The sequence below is a fragment of the Bufo gargarizans genome, chromosome 1, assembly GCF_014858855.1.
Source record: "Bufo gargarizans isolate SCDJY-AF-19 chromosome 1, ASM1485885v1, whole genome shotgun sequence".
Lineage (NCBI taxonomy): Eukaryota > Metazoa > Chordata > Amphibia > Anura > Bufonidae > Bufo > Bufo gargarizans.
Window position 1 is genome coordinate 713,993,613 of NC_058080.1, and position 20,976 is coordinate 714,014,588.

The 20,976-nt window shown below is 44.3% G+C and overlaps 1 protein-coding gene across 2 annotated transcripts in view; it reads right to left on the bottom strand.

The window, feature by feature from the left end:
- Positions 1-20,976, bottom strand: part of LOXHD1 (lipoxygenase homology PLAT domains 1) — a 209,777-nt gene that overhangs the window by 75,449 nt on the left and 113,352 nt on the right. For both annotated transcript variants that reach the window (XM_044292627.1, XM_044292628.1), the window contains exons 12-18: positions 15,911-16,059; positions 10,715-10,838; positions 8,129-8,379; positions 5,101-5,236; positions 4,471-4,631; positions 854-940; positions 345-480 (exon numbers count right to left, since the gene is read on the bottom strand). In XM_044292627.1, the coding sequence (XP_044148562.1) occupies positions 345-480; positions 854-940; positions 4,471-4,631; positions 5,101-5,236; positions 8,129-8,379; positions 10,715-10,838; positions 15,911-16,059 (1,044 nt within the window). The remainder of the gene's footprint in view (positions 1-344; positions 481-853; positions 941-4,470; positions 4,632-5,100; positions 5,237-8,128; positions 8,380-10,714; positions 10,839-15,910; positions 16,060-20,976) is intronic.

Consider the following 20,976-nt stretch of genomic DNA (forward strand, 5'->3'; position numbering starts at 1 on the left):
GAAGGCATCTTTATGCTTATGTGATGGGAAGTAGGGATTTTTGGCCTCTGTACCAGACTGATCCTGGAAAGATGTATTCTGACATTAATCATCATAAAATTTTGCACCTAAAAATGAAATAACGTTCAAAGTCAGATTGAATACTTCAAAGTATTTCAATATCCCTGCTTTCTGTCAGTGAAAAACACAAATTTAATACATACAGGCTGAAAACCCTACCACTGCTTGCATCCATCTAGGTAATCCGCTATGAGATGATAGTATAAGATACATGTATCTGCTGAATCCTTGATCCTCGCGCCCTCTGTAGGCCTAGTTAAGAATTGCAACACATAAAGTCTCACCTGGTAACACCTCCGCCACCAATGGACCCTCAGCTGGAAGCTCCCGCACAATCTCATTGTCGTCTTCATTGAGGTCCAGCCAGCGGCCACATTTAAAGGTGTATTTTTCTTTGGTGAGTGTTTTCAGCAGGGTGACCTGTGATGGTGCAGAAATACATTCAGAAGATTCATACATTGGCTTATTATGAACGGGGTAAACTATCTCATATAGTAAATGTAAGATGAGTTGTTTCGTAAAAGTGGAGGTTGAAGTAGCAATGAGCTGTTTTTACTTCACCTATAGGGGAGCTCACTAGACATGGAGTTCAGTAGGAGTTGTATTAATTTCAATGGAGTGAGCTCCCCCTTGTGGCAGCCAAAGGCAGTCATAATTGTATCTTTTAGCACATGATAGTTCTGAAGAAGTCTTTGGTACTCTGTATCTGAAAAAAACAGAGCTCCAAAATCTAGACTTGTGGAGCTCTTTTGGAACTGCCCCATTGAATGATATTCCAGCATTGAGGTCTTACTTTATTTAAATGCCAGCCACTGAATGCATTTCTCTTCTCATGCCAAATCCGGAGTTTATAAAGGATCCCCAAGTCTGGGAGCTCGATCTGTAAAAGATAAAATAAGTGGCTTTATATGCAATAAAAAGGGTAACATTTTCCAGTGATACAGTATTGAGGTTCCTGGTGGCTCGTGCCTCCTGTATCTAACTCTACATCCAGTGGGTGCCCATATCATGATGTAAAAATGCAGCAAAACCACTCCAACTATTGTAAAAATACTATTCCCAGATTTGCCATTAGGACTGATGGGAAGGCTTACTGGGACTTGTATTTCCTCAGCAGCTAAACACTGCAGGTTGAGAGCACAGAAGCCATGAAACAGTCTCACCAGATCTGACCCTGAACCTGGTTGTCAACATCTCTACGAGACAGCTTTCCATTGAACAACAACGTGTCCTGGGACGTGGATTATCGTTCTGTCCAGGTCATGATATGGACTGGTTCGATTTGGAACTTGACCTCCATCGTTTTTACCGCACACTCAGATTGAAGGCCTTCTTTCTTGACAAGGAGGAAAGGATGACGGTGCCAGCATTGGATGGAGCGGCGAATGCTGACTTTGTCTTGAAGACACTAGATTTGAGGAACAAAAGTGACTTTGCTCCACCACGTAGTAATCACGTTGTGGAAACATATATTGCCATTGTGTCTAAACAGATTGAGACCTTGAGGGAGCTGAAGGAGGGGAGGACCACATCGAACCTGACAAGGGGGGAAAAAGAGGCACTTAAACAATTGACTGAGGATAAATCTCTAACGATTAAATCTGCTGATAAGGGAGGGGCGGTGGTGGTGATGGACACACCTAGCTATGAACGGGAAGTACATAGACAGCTGGGTGACCGGGAGGTATATGTTGAGCTTCAGAATGATCCCAAGTGGGACATCAAACGTATTTTGGAAACAATCATCGGTGAAGCCCTGGTTGGGGGTATCATCGACATTGAGGTCAGGGAATTCCTTCTGATTAAACACCCGGTCACTCCCCTGTTCTATGTGCTTCCCAAAATACATAAAAGCTTGGTTGACCCCCCAGGCCGGCCCATTGTGTCGGGCAGGGATTCAATCTTCAGCAACATAGCGATATTTCTTGATAGGGTATTGCGGGTTCATGCCACCAGCACCCCTTCATACATCAGGGATACCAGCCACTTCTTGTTGAAGCTCAGAGAGCTGAGCTTACCCACTGACCCCATCCTTGTCAGTTTCGATGTGGTCTCTCTTTATACCTCCATAGAACACACCTATGGATTGAATGTCGTCGATGTGGCCCTGGCCCGCACCGGGCTCTCCCTGGGCGGCCGTGGGTTTGTCCTCCATCTCTTGGAGGTGGTCCTGAGGGGAAATTATTTTCGCTTTGGGAACACCTATTACCAACAATTGCGTGGAGTGGCCATGGGCTCGAACGTGGCGCCCACGTATGCCAACATGTTCATGGCAGAGGTGGAGGACAGACTCATTTACCAGGCCGACTTGTTTAGGAGAGCCCGGTGCTGGTGGCGCTACATCGACGAAATTTTTGTGGTGTGGGGGGGCTCCCAAGGCGAATTACAGCTGTTTTGTGAGTTCCTCAATAATATGGTGCCCGGGTTGGGGTTTACCATGACAATGTCGACAGTTTCCCTCCAATTTCTAGACGTGATGGTACACATTAAGGAGGGAGGTATTGAAACGGATATTTTCCACAAACCAACGGACAGGAACAATCTGTTGGACTTCAGGAGTAACCACCCCCGACGGATGGTAGAGTCGTTACCCTGGAGTCAGATGTTGAGGGTGAGACGGGTGGTATCTGGGGAGGAGCGCTTCGGGAGGAGGGTGGAGGAGATGGGGAGGAAATTCCTTGATAGGGGATACCCACGACGACTTGTGGAAAAGATCTCACTGAAAGTGGGGGAGGTTGACCGAGAGTCCACGCTCCAAGGGAAGGCGAAGGAGAGGGACGCTAAACGGATTCCGTTTGTCTCCACATACGGATCTAAGAGTGGCGATATAGCGCGGATTATTCGTAAAGAGTGGCACATCCTACAAAAAGGATTACCTAGGGTGGAGGAGTTTGTGGATTTCCCCATGATGGCATACAAGAGAGGGACCAACCTGCGTGACAAATTGGTGAGGACGGAAGTTGGTGAGCCACGTGGGGATGGGCAGAGGTATCTGGCACCAAGGAAGTTGGGATGTTTTCCCTGCCTTGGTTGTTGCAATTGTGGTAACATGCTCAAGGGAGATACCTTTGCCCATCCCTACAGTGGCAAGCCTTACAAGATAAAAAACTTCTACACATGCAGGTCACGGGACGTGATTTATATGATCACGTGCCCGTGTGGCCTTATTTACATAGGGGAAACCACAATGGAAGCCAGGGAGCGCATCAACTCACATAAGAGCAATATTCGCAGGGCTCTGATAGATAAGCCGGTGGCGAAACACTTCGTGGAGCGTGGACACTCGGTCAACCAACTACGCTTTAGAATTATTGATTCTGTCGGCCCTCTGAGACGAGGGGGTGACAAGGATCGCATTCTGCGCAAGAAGGAACTTAAGTGGATCTTTGAAATGAGAGCCCTGCAACCGTTCGGAATGAACATAGAATTCTCAGTAGCAAATGTGTAAGGTGACCATGGCAACCTGTTCTCTGTGTAGTGTTTATTTAATTGTACTTTGTATTATACATTTTTCCACTTATTCCCTGGTCCGCACAGATCAGAGCACGGTATGATATGAGGGATCTATTCTTCATCCCTGACGTGCAGGCGATCGTCCCGCGCCGCGCGTCACAGCAAGGGGCGGGTTCAGACCTCAGTTGCGTCTTTGGCAGAGCTGGGGAGGACGGACATGGGGAGGGTGGAGCCGCGGCGTCACCAAGGCCGGGCTCTTGGCTGGAGGCGGGGTGTTGCTACCTGCCCATGTGCGGATGTCCCCCTTCGTGTGAGAGGGCGCAAATGTTAGGTGAGTCACCTGGTTTGCGCCACCTGATCTAGGGTTTGGCTGCTGGTGCTGTGGACGCGATGCGGTGGAGCGATCGCTTGTAAGCGACGGGGAGGAAGTGACTCCTAGGCGTCCCTGGCAACGGCGCACATGCCGGGAGATTGTTGATGACGTGCGATGAAGGGGCGGAGCTGCCTGTGATCAGCTGACTCGGAGTGAAGCGGCCAGTGACGCTACTCCCTCTCTCCCGACATGCGCGCCAGAAGCCTGGGTACGCCGTGATACACGTGCGCTGTGAAGGTATGTGGGATAGGGGACCTAACATATATGAATGAGACACTTTGTAAGAGCACCTGTGGGCGCACTTTGTATGACATCAGTATCTCTTGTCTCTGTCATTGGCCACCCCATTGATAGTGGGTGTGTTTTAGTATATTTAAGCAGGTACTTTTAAATTGCACAGTGTGTTTGATAAAGGCTGTGAAGCGGCCGAAACGTCACAACTTTTTTGCACGTTAAGTTCACTTGGCTGTGCCCATTAAAGGTTTTTTTTACCGGACATGCTGCCTCCATTGCTTTTTTTCGGATTCACTAGTGGGATAAGACGTCTACACGGACAAGGCATATGGCATCATGCCACGTCTTACCATGAACTTGTCTACTTGTCCAGTTTCAAAGTTGTCTGAGTTGTTGTCCAGTCTCATTTCATCCGATTTCCCCTTTTCCCCATAGATCTGGAGAAGGATATTTGCATCTGTCCCGGCATTTTTTATGTCACTTGTCCAGATCCAAAGAGACCATGGGTGTTCTGTAATGGAATTGAGGATTTAAAGGGGTGTCCCATGAAAAATATTCTACACCGGAATCTGAATGTAATAATGTAATAAAACAATGTGTATAGCCACTGACTTATATACTAAAATGTATTTCTTTTCAGCAGTTTCTACTACAGTAGACATTCTGTGGGTCCCACTCCTCAAACACATCAATGGGCCTTGACCTTGTTGCTCGTTGACCAGTTGTCCTCCCTTGGGCCACTTTTGGTAGGTACTTACTACTTACTAAGGATGAGAACATCGAGTTGTCTCAATAACAAGAGTTTTTCATCTGTGAGGGGCTGTCCTTCCAGGTGAAGAAGCTGCCACCTGCCTGTTGATTGACAGGGCCGGACATCTAGCCCAGCCCTGACAATCTGGATCCTGCGCTGCTGTTTCGGGAGGCGACACAAGCGCTGAAGCTCTAATTCAGCTTTTGGAGACTGCAGAGACGGCACTCACTTTTCTGCCTTTTCTGACGCAGGGAAACCATTTCGTAGAGTTCCCGTTCTATCAGCCCATCTCCTTCATCTACATCCAGCCATCTGCCGCATGGGAAGGTCTGCTCAATGCCTGTGAATGGGCAGTAGACAACAACCTGTGTGGCAAAGGAAAAAATGTGACGCCAAGTGCAAAATTACAGTAAAGGACTTCTCTCTCAGCAGTGTCCTCAGCCAATACCCCACAGCATTGCGGTTTACCGCACAGTATAAAAACACAAGAAGTGCAATAGTGTTAAAAAATTACTTTTTCATTGTGATACTGTTATAGTAGCTATATTCTTGTACATAGGAGCAGTATTATAGTAGTTATATTCTTGTACATATCAGGCAGTATTATAATAGTCATATTCTTATACATGGGAGCAGTATTACAGTTTATATATATATATATATACACACACACAGTATACATACATATATATATACTATATATATATATATTTGTAGAAGCTGTATATTGGACACTTAGAGACTTGGAGCTCAGGGAGGGGGTAGTAGAACTGGAGATGTAATTCTTTGTGTGTTATTAGTTTAAGCAGACTGTGATTGTCTATTGTTGTATATTCTTACTTTTTCATTGTGATACTGTTATAGTAGTTATATTCTTGTACATAGGGGCAGTATTATAGTAGTTATATTCTTGTACATAGGAGCAGTATTATAGTAGTTATATTCGTGTACACAGGAGGCAGTATTATAGTAGTTATATTCTTATACATAGGAGGCAGTATTATAGTAGTTATATTCTTGTACATAGGAGGCAGTATTATAGTAGTTATATTCTTATACATAGGAGGCAGTATTATAGTAGTTATATTCATGTACATAGGAGCAGTATTATAGTAGTTATATTCTTGTACATAGGAGCAGTATTATAGTAGTTATATTCATGTACATAGGAGGCAGTATTATAGTAGTTATATTCATGTACATAGGAGCAGTATTATAGTAGTTATATTCTTGTACATAGGAGGCAGTATTATAGTAGTTATATTCTTGTACATAGGAGCAGTATTATAGTAGTTATATTCTTGTACATAGGAGCAGTATTATAGTAGTTATATTCTTGTACATAGGAGGCAGTATTATAGTAGGTATATTCTTGTACATAGGGGGCAGTATTATAGTAGTTATATCCTTGTACATAGGAGACAGTATTATAGTAGTTATATTCTTGTACATAGGAGGCAGTATTATAGTAGTTATATTCTTGTACATATCAGGCAGTATTATAATAGTCATATTCTTATACATGGGAGCAGTATTACAGTTTATATATATATATATATATATATATATATATATACACACACACAGTATACATACATATATATATATACTATATATATATATTTGTAGAAGCTGTATATTGGACACTTAGAGACTTGGAGCTCAGGGAGGGGGTGGTAGATAGCATTGTATACAGAGGGTGCAGAAGTTCTGGCACACTAGATGCTTTTTTGATATTATTTTTGACAGAACAAAAAGACAAGATGGATGCAGTTACAAGAAGCGGTGCAGACCAGGCAGTGTGCGAGGTGACAAAGTGCAGATGAAATTGACTCAGAATTCTCCAGGGAATACTGATCTTTACAGAACTTTTTCAAGCTAGAGCTTCGTATCTGCCCGTATCCCCAGCATTCAGTTTCACTTTTTGATTTGTAGGTTACATTCCATGTACAGTGCCAAAAATGCACTGTGGTCAGGACCCTACAACTCCCATCATGCCCTGAGATCTGTGAGCTATACCGACTATTTTCTTGTATGCACAACTGTATTTCTATGGGCATGATGCTCTTTAGGAGGTCTAAGCAATGACATGTCACATGACTACCATTCAGTGATGTCACCTCCATAGACATGTTGTCACTCTGGTGAACACATCATCATGTACTCTAGAGCAACAGTGGAAACAGGAGACAGATTGAAACCTTTAAAACATTCCATAGATGAGTCTTGAACTACAGTATCTCCTGGTACCAAAGTGTGTGCAGCCTCTAAGCAAATTGCATGAGCACAGGGGTGCATGTGGATCAATTTTAGGCAGCTACCCTGTAAGTGAATGTCTGATCCATGTGGGGTAAACAACATAATATTTTAATAGATCAGACATTTATGGATATGCCAATTTTTCTTTAAATGGGAAATCGGGTGTTTTCAATCTTTTTATATATTTGTTAATATTTTTAAAATCTTTATAAAGCTGATTTTTACATTTTTTTTGTGTTTTCAGTCCCCTAAGGGAATATGAACCTGTCAACATTTGATCACTTGCACTATGAACTGCAATACAGTGTTCTGACCAATCAGTTGCAATGACAACCATTTGCCCCACCCCCTTCCTCCTGCAGGAGGGAAGGCGATTGGAGAGCAGAGGAAGTCCCCTCCCTCTGTTGAACCTCACAGATGCTGTGGATACTATTGGCCACAGCTTTTGAGTGGTTAAATGATCGGCAACAGAGTTATCTCCAATCCTGGTCACTGTAGGGGGGTGTCGGCTGTAAAATCAGTTGGCACCCACCTTGTATGGAGCAGGTTCAGCTCCTGAGCAGTCATTATCACATGCATGTACATTAAATGTGGGGAAGGGTTTAAAGGGCCTTGACTTAGAAGGTAGCTACCAGAAGGTGGCACTAGAGACAGTTTTCTTTCTTCTTGAGGAGAGCTAATTTGCATACTTTTTTCCCAAGGACCATTGCCTTTAAGACTCCTTACACTACCTGGATGTCCACAAGGAGAACCCGCACCTGCCAATAATTTGCATTGGTGACAGGGAAGAAGTGATCTATCTCCTATCTGCAATATAGAGCAATGCATACAACGAAACAAGGCAAGCTCCAGCATACCCTATACCATACCTTATATATGTAACCCTCTATATGTATACTCTAGCATACCCTATATATGTAACTTTAAAAAAAACTAAAAAAGTGACATATCCCCTTAATGCTGGAGTAAAAATCTAAGAATATCATTGATTGACAGACCTTCTCACAATACCAGCCGGAGCTGACCCCTCTCCCGTCATGCCCGATTGTCACTCTGCTGAGGGGGCTGAGCAGGGCCGCAATCTCTATATTGAAGATGTCAATTCTCGCTCGTTCAAACTCTCCGCCTTCCAGAAAGATCTTTCCGCTGTTCTTTAAACCCTTCGATCCATGGAGGATGATGTGAACTTTGGAGTTGGTGCCAGCACCCCGGATGTCTCCGGTCATGATAGAAACATTATAGACAATTCCTGGTAATGAAAGAACAGAATTGGCATGAAATGTTCCTTCTGCTCAGTTCCTTCGGGGGATTGATTATAAAGCCACCTCTTCTGCGATGGCTACATACTGAGCTGTGTGATTTTATAAATACTTTATTTTATCTTTTTATGTCCAACCACCAATTAAAAAATACCACCTACTGCCATTTGTAAAAACTATACAGTTTATTAATCCATCGCATTAAAATGATACATACAGCTTAAGAAATAGTAGACACATAAACCAGATAACATAATGTCATCCACTACGGTGTGGTATAATAAAAAGCATAATAGTAAGTGCAAAAGTTAGAATATCTAAATATACTTTATATAGCAAGGTCTTAATTCCTTGTAATGTAATTAGTGGTGCTTGATACCTGAAGAATGAAGTACCTACACTGAAGGACTTTAGGTGGGGCTATAACGCTGGGTTCACACCTAGGCGTTTCTCAAACGCGCGTTTCTATGCGCGTTTTTGTCGCGCGTTTTTTTTAATAGTGATTGACAGCAGTGTTGTCCAAAGAGTCTATGGCCCAAACGCGCGTCAAACGCGCCAAAAAAAGCTCCTGTACTTGTTTGAGCGTCGGGCGTTTTACAGCGCGATCGTACGCGCTGTAAAACGCCCAGGTGTGAACCCTTCCCATAGGGAATCATTGGTTCTTGCCTGTTGTGCGTTTTACAGCGCGTAGGAACGCGCTGTAAAACGCTCAGGTGTGAACCCAGCGTAAGAGGCCAGGAAGCTACAAAACATCTAACTATGTAACAAGGAGCTCAGTTCCATTGAGGGTAAGATGTGTCTTGCTACCATTACCTCTCTTTGTGTCATATGGGCATCGGCCTGGTGCCATGTTGGGCGCTGGTCAATGGGAGCTTGCTCATTTGTTCACGGCTTTTGGTGACTGTTACTTACTTTACTCTGTATGTTATCTTTTGTACTGTATATCTTTTTTTATCATAGTCTAGTAAACTTTTATGCAACTAGTAGTAGTGTTAAGACAATTTTTTCCCGAATCTCAGAATTCACAATAAGGCCTCATGCACACGGACGTTTTTTTTTTTGCGGTCCGCAAAAACGGTTTCCGTTGTTCCGTGATCCGTGTCAGTTTTTTCTTCCGTGGGTCTTCCTTGATTTTTGGAGGATCCACGGACATGAAAAAAAAAGTTTGCCTTTGAAATGATAGGAAAAAACGGACACGGATCACGGACGCGGATGACAATCTTGTGTGCATCCGTGATTTTTCACAGACCCATTGACTTGAATAGTTCCGTGAACTAAAACAGTCAATACAAAGTCAAGTAAATACTGACCAGAGGGGTGACAGAGGACCCTCATGTGTTTCGCAGTTGCTTCCTCAGGAGATAGATTATCATGTAGTAAATGATGTGTGGTTTTACATTAATCAGGGGGTAACTCTTTTACATGCTCTTTTCTATACAACTGCTTCTCTTTGCTTCACACGTTCGTTTTAGGTCTTTTCAACATGGTGGAAACCAGTCTCAAGCAATGTCCCATTATAACTATTCTGTCCCTGAATACTGATGTTACCGATACAAGACAAGCTTCTGTGGATGGAAAACTGTAAACTGGGAGCGTCTCCCTCCCCCACCACGGGTCCCCAACATTATGACTAAATTACAGTATGAGGCCTCATGCACACCAACATATTTTCTTTACGTGTCTGTTCCGTTTTTTATACGGAACCATTCATTTCAATAGATCTGCAAAAAAAGTTACTTCATTTGCATTTCGTTTCCGTATGTCCGTATATCCGTTCTGGAAAAAAATAGAACATGTCCTATTATTGTCTGCATTACGGACAAGGATAGCACTGTTCTATTAGAGGCCAGCTTTTCCGTTCCGCAAAATACGGAATGCACGCGGTCGTCATCCGTATTTTTTGCGGATCTGTTTTTTGCAGACGGAAAAATACACACGGTCGTGTGCATGGGCCCCAAGGCCTAATGCACAAAACCATATCCATTTTGTTCAGTCCGCAAATTGTGGATCCGCAAAACACGGATACCAGCCGCGTGCATGCTGCCATCTTCCCCATTCGCAGGCCCCGCAATATATTACAAATGCCCATTCTTGTCTGCAAAACAGACAAGAAGAGGACATGTTCTATATTTTTTGTTTTTTGCAAGGTCGTGGAATTGACACACAGATGTGGACAGAACACGGTGTCCTGTCCACATCTTTTGCGAACCCATTGAAGAGGAAAAAAATGTGGATCGGGTGCGGGCCTAAACTACGGTCGTGGGCATGAGGCCTAACAGAGACTACAATTCACAGCGCACATCTATTCCAGAACAACCTCCCTACCTGTCGCCTCACTTCCCCCGACAAGAAGATCCCTCTGGATTTTTCCATCATCTTCATCAATGGCGAACCAGCGAGAGCATGGAAATTCATAGATTGTCTTGTTACCAATGTCTTCAATGATTACCTGATAAAAGATGGGGAATTAAAGGTCATCAGTGATTGTGATTGTATACATAAGGCTCCAGTATCTGACAAATGAACACTCTCCCTTTAAAATGTCAGACATTCAGTAAGGGGCTCATTCACATCTGCGTTCAGCAGAGAACAGCGACTAAACGAGCATAGAGGATGATCAACAGCAACCACATAAAATGGGGGAAATTTTCTATTCTTTCGACGGAGCAGCAGAATGGAAATCTCAACGCAGATGTGGATGAGCCCCAACAGTGTTAACAAAAATAGATGTTTAACCCCTTGGATACCAGAGTTTTATTTTATTTTTTATTACGTTCATTTTTCTTCCCTGTCTTCACAGAGCCATCATTTTTTTATTTTTCCTTCACATGTATGAAGGAAAAAATGCTTTGCGGGACAAGTTGTACTATATAATCCCACCATTTAATATGGCATACAATATAGTGGGAAGCGGAAAAAAAAATTCAAAATGTGGTGGAATTGGGGAAAAAAATGCAATTCCGCCACAGTTTTACTGGTTTGATCCCTACAGCGTTCGCTATGCGTCAAAACAGACTTTAGCCCTTCATTCTCTTGGTCAGTATGATTGCAACGATATCACATATGTATAGGTTTTTATGTGTTTTAATACTGGGGGGGGGGGGAATAAAAACTTTGAAAACATTTTTTTTTACATTGCCATAACTTATTTATAGTTATGTCTACTGAGGTGTGTGAGGGCTCATTTTTTGCGAGGTGATCTGTAGTTTTTATTGATACAATTTTGGAGCGGGTGTGACTTTTTGATCAAATTTTTTGAAGCAATGAAAAATTTTACGATGTGGATCCGTCTGACAAATGCATTGAAATACCGGATCCGTCTCTCCAGTGTCATCCGGAAAAACAAATCCTGTATTATTTTTTTTTTCATTTTTAAAGGTCAGCGCATGTGCAGACCGGAAAGCCGGAGCCGTTTTGCCGGAACATTTAATCCCGGATAAACACTTCACTGTAAATTAATGCCGGATCCGGCATTCCGGCAAGTGTTCAGTATTTTTGGCCGGAGAGAAAAATGCAACATGCTGCGGTATTTTCTCAGTCGAAAAAACGTAAGAGGGACTGAGCTGAGGCATCCTGACCGGAATACTCTCCATTCAGAATGCATTAGGATAAAACTGATCAGTTTTTTTCCGGTATTGAGCTCCTGTGACGTAACTCAATACCGAAAAACAAAAACGCTAGTGTGAAAGTAGCCTAAGCATTTTTTTATTTCCTGTAGAACCCCTTTAATGAAAAAGTCTCCCAGCCGGTGGTCGGTTAACCACAGGCTGTGAATTGAGGAACAGATACAATTAACACATCATTATACGATAAAATAAGCAACTAATTAGCGATTAATTACGACCTGTCAGGTTCTGGATATATAGAGCATTAGGCGCTCGACTATTTTGGTTGCTTTTTGTGCAGAGAACAATGAAAGTGTTTATCCCCAAATACAGGATGAGAGTGGACCTGTAGAGGTCCTGTGTCTTATCTTGTAGATCATGAAAATGGGTCCAACCATGACACAGACCAAGGGTGGCCAACCTTACAGACACAAAGAGACAGAAAAATAAACGTATGACTACCAGGAGCCACAAGCTATACATCGCGCGGTTGTGATTTTTTTTTTCTGTTACAGCGTTCACTGCATAGGAAATATTTTTTTATATTTTAATAGTTCACACTTTTTCGGGCATGGCGATATGTAATATGTTTATTTTTTATTGTTTGTAAATTTTATATGTAAAATTAGGAAAGGGAGTGATTTCAACTTTTAGTATTTGGTGATTTTTTCTTAACTTTTTTTAAAATTTACTATTATCCCCCTTAGGGGCTAGAACCCTTGTCCTATTCACCCTAATAGAGCTCTATTAGGGTGAATAAGACTTCACACTCTCCCTGCTGCCCTGTGTATAGTACACACACCAGCAGGGAGAATACCATGGCAGCCAAGGCTTCAGTAGCATCCTGGCTGCCATGGTAACAGATCCGAGCCCCAGGATTACACTGCTGGGGCACACCGATCGGAACTGCCAACAATGAAGAGGGGGAGGGGACCCTGTGGCCACTGCCACCAATGATACTAATACTTGGGGGGGGGGGGTACTGCACCACCAATGGTTAGAATTTATAATATTGGGGGGGGGCGCACTGCACCACCAATGAATGCAATTAACACAATAATTCAAGTATAGGAGGCAGCGGGTGTCAGCGGTGGTATCACATACCCGGCCTCAATAACAGGGCATGCGATCTGCCGAACAGCGGCAATTAACCCCTCAGGTGCGGCACCTGAGAGGTTAATTTCCGCAGGTGATCGCATGTCCTGTTATTGAGGCCGGGTGCTGGGTATGTGATACCGCCTCCGGCACCCGCTGCCTCCTATACTTGAATACACCAATATACATTCATTGGTGGTGCAGTGGCCACAGCCGCTCCCCTTCTCCTCCCTGCTATCTCCCCATTGGTGGCAGCAACAGCCGCATCACAGTGGAGAGGGAGGGACTAGTGAAGAGAACATGGTGCACGCTGAGAGCGGCGCATGCCATGTTCTCTATTAGGCTGCGCAGCTGCTTCCCATCTCCACCGCAAGAGCCGCACTTGAAGCAGCAAAGAGCTGCATGCTCGAGATCCGCAGTTTGGCCACCCCTGACATAGACCATGAGGTCCTGCCAGGGGCGGACTGGGAACTTAAAGTGCCCTGGAAAAAAATACCAAAAGTGGCCCCGTTTTGTAGTCGGGTCCAAGTTGATGGAAGGCAGGGGAGGAGAGCTCAGGAGGCCCCCTGGGCATCGGCCCACCGGGAAATTTCCCTGTAAGATCTATGGCCAATCCGCCTCTGGCTCCTGCAGAGGAAAGCTGCATCTGGAGATGACATTGGAAGAGCTACAGTCTATGGGAAAGATTTATCACAGCTGGTGTTAGGGAAAACTGGCAATCAGATCCCACCTTTCATTTTCCAAAGGAGCTCTAAAAAATGAAAGGTGGAATCTGATTGGTTGCGATGAGGTTTTACATCAGTTTTGATAACTCTTCATTTTCATTTAATTTTTAGTTGGACCTACATCTGATGTTCTCTGTAGCTGGAGGATTCACCCGCCATGCGCTGTACATAGATGACGCACAGGTCAGGTTAGCAAAAGCATAATGCAAAAAAGTGCTGTATATATTAAGGGGGTCACATTACAGCTCCAAACTTAAACATGCCAAGTTAAAGGGACTGTACAGTCATAACCTCAAAAAATATATACGTAAGACTCTGCTATATATTTTCTATACTTTCCTCAGATCTTGCCGCTTGGCTGTTTTTTAGCACGGCGACTACAGCATAGCCACGGTGCCTACAGGGAGTCTGAGGTAGTCTAAAAACACCTTGACGCCTGGTAGATGGGCCCGACACACGTTTGATCAAAAATGTGCGGAAAGAGCTTCTATTTTTTCATTTATAGTAAGTATAATACCACTTTCATTTAGAATGATCCCCATTTCTCAGTTCTATTGTTTGCATGTGACACGCCATTTAAAGGGATAGTGTGCTACCAGAAACAGCACCTCACCCGTCCATAGGTTGTGTTTGGTATTCATGCTCATCTCCACTGTAGTAAATGGGGCTGAACTGAAATGCCACACAACCTGTGGACAGCCGCGGTGCTCATTTCGGAAGAATGCAGCCATATTTTTATGATCCCGGACAACCCCTTTTAATATCTAATTGACTGCCATTTTCCAAACCCAATCCCAAAAATATTGTAGTGTATCTCCAGCACTAAGAAGTATATGAACAGGATCTAATATCACAACACAGTTATTAAACCTTCCTCTTGTACAGTTCTTCTGTCCATGATTATAGGGGGTCATCCAGGATTTTGATACTGATGCCCTATTCTCAGGATAGGCCATCAACATAAGATCGGAGGGGGACCAACGCCCTGCACCTCTGTTGAATGGCTGCTACCGCGTAGCTCTGGCGCCAGAACTACACAGCTCCGTCCATTGTGAAGTGGATGGAGCTTGTAACTGCAGCACTGCTCCCATTCACTTCAGTGGGGGCAGTGCTGCAGTTACCAACTCAATCCACTGCACAATGGACAGAGCTGTGTGGTTCTGGCACAGACTTCCAGCACCAAAACTAACAGCTGATAAATGCCTAGTTCACATAAACGTATGGCTTTTATAGCTTTTTGCGGTCCGTTTTTCACAGATCCGTTGTTCCGTTTTTGAGTTCCGTTGTGTTTCTGTTTCCTTTCTGTTTTTCCGTTCCATTTTTCCGTATGCCATGTACAGTATACAGTAATTACATAGAAAAAATTGGGCTGGGCATAACATTTTCAATAGATGGTTCAGAAAAAATGGATCGGATACAGAAGACATACGGATGCATTTCCGTATGTGTTCAGTTTTTTTTGCAGACCCATTAACTTGAATTGAGCCACGACCCGTGATTTACGGCCAAATATAGGACAAGCTCTATCTTTCAACGGAACGGAAAAACGGAAATACGGAAATGGAATGCATACGGAACACATTCCGTTTTTTTTTTTTGCGGAACCATTGAAATGAATGGTTCCGTATATGAAACACAAAAAAGCGGCCCGTACACTTGCAAAAAAAGCGTTCGTGTGAACTAGGCCTAAGGGTCTCCAATCAGGTAGTGATAGACTGTCCTGAGGATAGGACATCAATACAAAAGTCCTGGATAACCCCTTTACTAGTAGGCCACATGTTGCTTTATTGTTTATATTGTTATTCTTGTTCTATATTTTTTTATCAGTGGAATAGGAACATCAGCTGCAGTACCCAAGATTGACCACTACACAAGGTGTGGCGCTGTTTACTTCCAGAACTGCAGCTCCTACTAACAGCATATCGGTCGTGGTTCCAGTTGTTGGACCCAAACCAATCTGAAATTGATGACCTATCCTATGTTGGTTCAGGAAAGCCTCTTTAAGATACAATTACTTACAAAAAACGTTTCCTAATGAAAGGCCATCAATGTACAAGTAGAAAAAAAAAAATTCCAAGGCCTTCCCCTCTACCGACCTTTTCTAGGAACCATCCAGCCGACCCTCCTTTGTTGTTGTGACCAATTGTAATTTTCCTAATTTTTCCTAAATTTGGCGCATCAATGGTGAATTTGTCCTCCGCTCCCTTTTCGAAGTTGTCTTTATCGTTGTCCAACTTTCTCTCTCCTGGCAGGATGGAACAAAATAAAAATATCAGCACCATTAATGAGTGATTACACGTACCTCCCCTGTTAATACGCACACTTTCATTACTATAACAGTCATTACATGTTCCGTCATAATATTTGTAGGTAAGGGATCATAGATCTAATAAAATGTCCTTCATCAATAATTAAAGACAAAAAGTATAAAGTGATTCAAAATTAATAAAAACTTACAGTACAGTATCAGCCAGCGTTCTGCTGTATTTAGGCGCAACAGCTCCACCAATAGTACAGGCAGAGTGTGGTACTGCAGGCAAAAGTCATTTCAGGAATGCTCGACAGTTTAAAATACTTTATACTTCACATACAGGATTAGTAAATATATACACAGCATATTAGAGATAAGCAAATTGATTCTAAATGAAAATTTCACAAAAATTCATCTTCCAAACAAATCTGTAGTTTTGGCGATTCGCTTCAGACCAATTACGCAAACATGGTGCACAGCGCCATTTTACTGTGAGACCTAGTGGGGAAAACAACAAGAAGGATGAAGATGGAAGATCACATGACCATAGAAGGGTGGGCGGCAAATAGGATAGATAGCCTGATCAGCCAATCAGGGGGCAGTATTTAGCCAGCTCATTCCACTCAGAAGTAAGAAGCGCCATTCTATGCGCACCCAGGGTATACCTACCAACATTTAGGTTGGTAAAATCAAGGCATCTGAAACCCTGCCCTAGGAGACAGATTGCTGCAAATCTCTGCAGATATGTAGATGATTACAGGTGTGGTCTGATTAGACACTGGGCCTTGCCACAAGAGGGGATAAAAGTGCTTCTACCGCTGCCCTATTAAAATGTTCTCAGAGGCTACTTTTGGGCAGTGTACCTTTTGGTGATAGATCGTTGACTGCTAGACATGCCTCTACAATGCACTTAAAGACATTTTGCCCAGTTGACAGACTTTGACAGGGGGGTGCATCACTGGAGAGAAGCGGGATAGTTGTTTCAACGAATTGCCCACTATCTGGACCGTTGTGACCTAGCAGTTAGGAGGTGTTGGGAGCCGTGAAGGGCACACACAGTAAACAGGCTGCGGACGGACAGAGCACCAGTAGAGGGGAATGTTTAATCCGCCGACAAGCCACGAGCAGCTCCCACAGTTTTTTGGTCCACCATCCATACATAGGTGGCACCTTCATTACAGATCCCTGTCTGCCAGGACCATTTCCAGCAAAAGGACATTTTGTGTCACAGCGCCCATTACGTGCCAGACAGCCACCATCACCTTCATTTGCAGTGCTGTTGTGAACGAGAAACCTGCTGCTGGACTGCTACGGACTGGAACCTTATAGTCTTTTACGATTAATCCAGGTTCTGTTTGGGATTCCACAGCAGTTGTGGTGAGAGCTTCAATCCTGCCTTTGCTTTGGAGCAACACGCTGCCCCAAGTGCCCCACGTCTCCTCCAGATTACAGCACTTCCTTGGCTGCCCGGTCACTAGATTTATCATCAATCCAGCAATTATGGGACCAGCTGGGACACCAGCTTCAGCAACCTACCAGTGTGCAGGATCTACAGGTCCAGCCGTAACATCTGTGGGCAAATGTGCCGCAGGATACCAGGAACCTGTATGCCTCCATACCCAACCGTATCTCATCTTGTATCCAGGCTAGAGGCCGTATCTCACCTTGTATCCAGGCTAGAGGCCGTATCTCACCTTGTATCCAGCCTAGAGGCCGTAGCTCATCTTGTATCCAGGCTAGAGGCCGTATCTCACCTTGTATCCAGCCTAGAGGCCGTAGCTCATCTTGTATCCAGGCTAGAGGCCGTATCTCATCTTGTATCTAGGCTAGAGGCCGTATCTCATCTTGTATCCAGGCTAGAGGCCGTATCACATCTTGTATCCAGGCTAGAGGCCGTATCTCATCTTGTATCCAGGCTAGAGCCCGTATCTCATCTTGTATCCAGGCTAGAGGCCGTATCTCATCTTGTATCTAGGCTAGAGGCCGTATCTCATCTTGTATCCAGGCTAGAGGTCGTATCTTATCTTTTATCCAGGCTAGAGGCCGTATCTCATCTTTTATCCAGGCTAGACGTCGTATCTCATCTTGTATCCAGGCTAGAGGCCGTATCTCATCTTGTATCCAGGCTAGAGGCCGTATCTCATCTTGTATCCAGGCTAGAGGCCGTATCTCATCTTGTATCCAGGCTAGAGGCCGTATCTCATCTTGTATCCAGGCTAGAGGCCGTATCTCATCTTGTATCCAGGCTAGAGGCCGTATCTCATCTTGTATCCAGGCTAGAGGCCGTATCTCATCTTGTATCCAGGCTAGAGGCCGTATCTCATCTTGTATCCAGGCTAGAGGCCGTATCTCATCTTGTATCCAGGCTAAAGGCCGTATCTCATCTTGTATCCAGGCTAGAGGCCGTATCTCATCTTGTATCCAGGCTAGAGGCCGTATCTCATCTTGTATCCAGGCTAAAGGCCGTATCTCATCTTGTATCCAGGCTAAAGGCCGTATCTCATCTTGTATCCAGCCTAGAGGCCGTTTCTCATATTGTATCACGGCTAGAGGCCGTATCGCATCTTGTATCCAGGCTAGAGGCCGTATCGCATCTTGTATCCAGGCTAGAGGCCGTATCTCATCTTGTATCCAGGCTAGAGGCCGTATCTCATCTTGTATCCAGGCTAGAGGCCGTATCTCATCTTGTATCTAGGCTAGAGGCCGTATCTCATCTTTTATCCAGGCTAGAGGCCGTATCTCATCTTGTATCTAGGCTAGAGGCCGTATCTCATCTTTTATCCAGGCTAGAGGCCGTATCTCATCTTGTATCCAGGCTAGAGGCCGTATCTCATCTTGTATCTAGGCTAGAGGCCGTATCTCATCTTTTATCCAGGCTAGAGGCCGTATCTCATCTTTTATCCAGGCTAGACGTCGTATCTCATCTTGTATCCAGGCTAGAGGCTGTATCTCATCTTGTATCCAGGCTAGAGGCCGTATCTCATCTTGTATCCAGGCTAGAGGCCGTATCTCATCTTGTATCCAGGCTAGAGGCCGTATCTCATCTTGTATCCAGGCTAGAGGCCGTATCTCATCTTGTATCCAGGCTAGAGGCCGTATCTCATCTTGTATCCAGGCTAGAGGCCGTATCTCATCTTGTATCCAGGCTAGAGGCCGTATCTCATCTTGTATCCAGGCTAAAGGCCGTATCTCATCTTGTATCCAGGCTAGAGGCCGTATCTCATCTTGTATCCAGGCTAGAGGCCGTATCTCATCTTGTATCCAGGCTAAAGGCCGTATCTCATCTTGTATCCAGGCTAAAGGCCGTATCTCATCTTGTATCCAGCCTAGAGGCCGTTTCTCATATTGTATCACGGCTAGAGGCCGTATCGCATCTTGTATCCAGGCTAGAGGCCGTATCGCATCTTGTATCCAGGCTAGAGGCCGTATCTCATCTTGTATCCAGGCTAGAGGCCGTATCTCATCTTGTATCCAGGCTAGAGGCCGTATCTCATCTTGTATCTAGGCTAGAGGCCGTATCTCATCTTTTATCCAGGCTAGAGGCCGTATCTCATCTTGTATCTAGGCTAGAGGCCGTATCTCATCTTTTATCCAGGCTAGAGGCCGTATCTCATCTTGTATCCAGGCTAGAGGCCGTATCTCATCTTGTATCTAGGCTAGAGGCCGTATCTCATCTTTTATCCAGGCTAGAGGCCGTATCTCATCTTTTATCCAGGCTAGACGTCGTATCTCATCTTGTATCCAGGCTAGAGGCTGTATCTCATCTTGTATCCAGGCTAGAGGCCGTATCTCATCTTGTATCCAGGCTAGAGGCCGTATCTCATCTTGTATCCAGGCTAGAGGCCGTATCTCATCTTGTATCCAGGCTAGAGGCCGTATCTCATCTTGTATCCAGGCTAGAGGCCGTATCTCATCTTGTATCCAGGCTAGAGGCCGTATCTCATCTTGTATCCAGGCTAGAGGCCGTATCTCATCTTGTATCCAGGCTAGAGGCCGTATCTCATCTTGTATCCAGGCTAGAGGCCGTATCTCATCTTGTATCCAGGCTAAAGGCCGTATCTCATCTTGTATCCAGGCTAGAGGCCGTATCTCATCTTGTATCCAGGCTAGAGGCCGTATCTCATCTTGTATCCAGGCTAAAGGCCGTATCTCATCTTGTATCCAGGCTAAAGGCCGTATCTCATCTTGTATCCAGCCTAGAGGCCGTTTCTCATATTGTATCACGGCTAGAGGCCGTATCGCATCTTGTATCCAGGCTAGAGGCCGTATCGCATCTTGTATCCAGGCTAGAGGCCGTATCTCATCTTGTATCCAGGCTAGAGGCCGTATCACATCTTGTATCCAGGCTAGAGGCCGTATCTCATCTTGTATCCAGGCTAGAGGCCGTATCTCATCTTGTATCCAGGCTAAGGGCCGTATCTCATCTTGTATCCAGCCTAGAGGCTGTATCTCATCTTGTATCTAGGCTTGAGGCCGTATCTCATCTTGTATCCAGGCTAGAGGCCGTATACCATCTTGTATCCAGGCTAGAGGCCGTATCTCATCTTGTATCCAGGCTAGAGGCCGTATCTCATCTTGTATCCTGGACAAAGGCTGTATCTTATCTTGTATCTAGGACAGAGGTGGTCAGACAGGCTCCTAGAACTTCCATTCTATTGTACATATTTTCTCCCAATAAACATCTCCTTCCGCTCTAATATCATAGTCACTTACATTTATCATCATTACATTCACATAAAGTTTCATCTTATTCCTAAAAATCCTTCTTGGTACCTTACTTTTTTTTGTCAATGAGTGTTGTAAATACCTTACTTATCCTGTACTGATCCTGAGTTACATCCCTGTATTATACTCCAGAGCTGCACTCACTATTCTGCTGGTGGAGTCACTGTGCACATACATGACACTACT